The 3738-nt window shown below is 46.4% G+C and overlaps 1 protein-coding gene across 1 annotated transcript in view; it reads right to left on the bottom strand.

Moving 5' to 3' along the window:
• exoc3l2b (exocyst complex component 3-like 2b) overlaps positions 1 to 3075 on the bottom strand; it is a 30852-nt gene extending 27777 nt beyond the window's left edge. Inside the window, exons 1-2 of the mRNA XM_008287232.1 lie at positions 2612 to 3075; positions 1276 to 1514 (exon numbers count right to left, since the gene is read on the bottom strand). Of these exons, the coding sequence (XP_008285454.1) occupies positions 1276 to 1514; positions 2612 to 3075 (703 nt within the window). The remainder of the gene's footprint in view (positions 1 to 1275; positions 1515 to 2611) is intronic.
• Positions 3076 to 3738: the final 663 nt, after the last annotated feature.

Below are 3738 nucleotides of genomic sequence, written 5' to 3'. Positions count from 1 at the left end.
TTCTGTATCAAACATGTTCTGATTCCTTTCTGCCAGAAAAACGAAGCGTCTCTGAATCTGTCTGCGTCTCGTTTTCGGGGTTTAAAGTCACATCGACACATCGTTTTGGGACGTTTGTCTTCCGTCTGAATAAGTGACGGATTAATTGATAAAGAAAATGAACTATTCTGGCAGTAATGCAGCAGACAAACTGTGTGAACATGTAAACAAGGGTGTGGAGGAACTGAGAACACACTCCAATCATTCACTACCAAACGGCAGAGTAAACAGGGTGTGATAAACAATAGACGCCCTTAGAAAGTTTCCAGGACCGGCCCGATACTTATATCACCCACTTCCCAAACAGATTCCAGTGTCCTTGTGGAAATTACAGCATCTCAGAGCAACTCGTGGAGGTCACCTTCACTAACCCGACGCTCTCTGCAGGGTTCATTGTCGGAGCCCAAAATAGCGTCAGACAGGCGCTGATAAGATCAGCGGGCTGGTAAGCAAACAAACCGGACCAACACTTAGACTGAGAACGAAAACATCTGGACCAGGGCAGCTCTGCATCTGGGGCTGAAAACGCAAGATTTAGCGATTCGTGATTTTCATCTTGTTCCTAAACATGAGGAGCGGCTGAGGGTTGAACGGCAGCACTTCAGAGAGGATGCCATCGTTTCCCAGCGCTAATGCAAACGCCTGTGCAGCTTCCGTCCACTGGCACATTGTGTTGCACTGGGAAAGTGAGGCGCCTAAAATTAGCTCCTCTTTAAGCGCCGCTCTGGAATTGCGACGGAAGTAAATAGCAAACTGGTTTCATAACACTGGAGTCCAGCGCCCATGAAAGGCATTCACCCCGTTACTGGTCTTCAGCAGCGAATCGGGTCGATTTAGTGTCACTTCTGTGGTTAATAGTTTACGAAAAATAACAAGAATTCATCGTTCATGTTAAAGTAAAAACATACTGAGGGCCGAAAAGTATCCCCACATCATGATGCTGCCGCCACCGTGCTTCATCATGATGCTGCCACCGCCGTGCTTCATCATGAAGCCAACTGTAACTATGACCTCAGTAACTAAACACTACTTAATTACATTTCCAACAATGCCACCAAAACCAAACATTTTACACTTTGCAAAGTTTTCTGAGAACACTGGAGGACATCCAGATCTTTCATCATCTGATGAGCAGTTTTTATTTTAAATCAGCCTTCAAATCAAGCAAAAAGCAAGAAACATGGACCCATTATGGGCCCGTCGGCTCCCAGTTAATTACAAAGTCCTCGTTTCTACCTGACAGCGGCTCTCGGGGTTTGACTGCGTCCACCACCTCCTCCTGCACCGGCTTGTCCTCGGGGCCCTGCGACGAGTGGTCGGTTGCGGCCTCCTTCTTCAGCTTCCCCAGGCCCACCATCTTCATGAAGGACAGGCGGCGGCTGGTCGAGTCGCACTCGCTTTCCGAACAGTTCAGCTCCCCGTTCAGGAGCGACTCCTTACGGGAGCCGAGGGTGTCGCGGTATTTCCCTGCAAACCTGGACAGGAAGAAGGATTTAGACGTTATCTGTATCCTTTCTCTGAACATCGGTGCCTTCAAACTATAAACACTCTGATTTTTATGGTTCATTTGAACAAACTCTCATAATTTCTCTTTACCTCCACAGCTCGTATCGTTGCTTTTTACCCTGAAACGTCCTTGTGGACCTCTTTGTCTCATCAAACTATTAATTCTTTACTCCTTGACTTTCTTCACCAGACAAACCTGGTCTCGTTTTATCGCTCTTGTCCTTTACAAACGTCCCTCATTCCTCTCATTTCATCTCAATCACTTACATTGTTTACTTTCCATTTTTACTTTGACAGACCCATCATTTATCTTGCAAGTTAGCTTGACAGTTAGCCCAAGAATTAGGTTAGCCTGAGAGTTAGCCTGACAGCTTGTTAGATATTTAAGTTAGTCTTACAGTTAGCCTGATCATTTTCCCCAAAGTTAGCCTGACAGTTAGCTTAGTTTTTAGTATGACGGTTACTCTGATAGGTAAGTTAGCCTGACCCTTAGCATGACAGTCAGCTCAACAGTTGGTCGAATAGTTAGCTTGAGAGTTAGTCTGATAGTTAGATTAGCCTGACACTTTGTTTGATACCTAAGGTAGCCTTTCAGTTAGCCTGAGCATTTGTGTCAAAGTTAGCCTGACAAGTACCTTGATAGCAAGTTTAGTTATTAGCTTGACAGTTAGTCTGATGGTTCAGTTAGCCTGAAAGTTAGTCTGACAGTCTGATAGTTGAGCTAGCTTGACAGGTAGCTTGACAGTTCATTGGACAGTTAGTCTGATACTTACGTTAGCCTTACAGTTAGCCTGACATTTAGCCTCACAATGAACTGAAATAACTTGAAAGTAAGTCAGACGAAAATAAACCCAGATTATTTGGTAAACTTGCTTCATGTAGCAGCCCTCTGGTACCAACGTTCCCCTTCACCATGAACTTAAATGTGTTTTAAGGTTACAAAACTTCCATCAGAGTGTTTTGTCCATTTGTTGATGAGTTTCCTGTTTCAGTTTCCTTTAAAATAAAAACTTCTGACTCAGCGGTCCGTCTGATCCTACATTACCCGACCGGTCACCCCTCTCACCTGAGCAGACTCCCCTCGGAGCTCCGCCTCCCTCTCTTCTTCTTCTCCCCAGGTGAGGGCGTTCCCTGTGGGGAGGGCGTGTCGCCTCCTTTGCTCCGCCCCGACACCCTCAGGTTCTTCCCCAGCTTCCCGAGGGTCTTCAGCGGCGACTTGAACTTGAAGGACCCCTTCACTGATCCTCCTCCGCCGCTGCCGCCCTTCTTCCCCTCGTTGGCCTCGTTCTCGTCCTCCTCGTCCTCGAACGGGTTGCGGTCCCGCGGCACGTCGCCGTCCAGGAGCGAGCTGCCCGGCGACCAGTGGTTGCCGTGGCCGCCGTTGCCGTGGATGTCGTCGTCATTGTCGAAGGGGTTGTGGTGGTGGTGGTGGGGGGTGATGTTCAGGCTCATCCTGCGCAGGATCAGAGCGTTCTCGAGGGTCGGACCGCCGCCTTTCAGACGCACCGGGAGGTTCTTGAGGATGGGCATGATGGAGCTGGGGGAGGGGGGGCGGGGAGGGAGGAACCTGGGGGGAGATCGATCAATCAGTCAATCAATCAATCAATCAATCAATCAATCAAATATCTAATAAAAGAGCTGAAACTGATGAACATTAGCAATTTTAACATCATTTGACAAATCAAACTTTATTATTTGCTGACTTTTATAGAGTCAGTTAGCAAACAGGAACTACTGGTTGCATTAGCGTCTCCCTGCAGCGCCCCCTGCTGTGTGGAGGCCAAAACACTGTTTATTACCACGTAAACAACTGTCTGATGAAACATGAAAATAAAAACTAAACTTGAGAGGAAACATTAAAGTCTAAAAAAAAGAAGACGGTGACGCATAAACACGAGTCGACCACAGTGTTTGTGTAATTCCACCCACGGCCAGTAGGGGCAGACAAAAGTTCAACATCACAGCTGAAACAAACAAACAAAACTCCGAACCAAATTGCTTATTAACTCAGGACGAACAAACTTTTAACGAGTTAAAAGTTCAAGACAATCGCATCAGACTCCTCGAATTCAGAAGATTTTGTCCGACTGACAATAAATTTTGATTCGTAATAAAATCAGGCGAGCTAAGAAAAAAATAATAACTTAAAAATGTGCTCAGCTGCCCTTTGAGGAACATCAGAATCAGAAATAC

This window comes from Stegastes partitus, unplaced genomic scaffold, assembly GCF_000690725.1.
Source record: "Stegastes partitus isolate 25-593 unplaced genomic scaffold, Stegastes_partitus-1.0.2 Scaffold491, whole genome shotgun sequence".
Taxonomy (NCBI): domain Eukaryota; kingdom Metazoa; phylum Chordata; class Actinopteri; family Pomacentridae; genus Stegastes; species Stegastes partitus.
The sequence above is the reverse complement of the archived record's forward strand: the minus strand, read 5'-3'. Positions and strand labels throughout refer to the sequence as shown.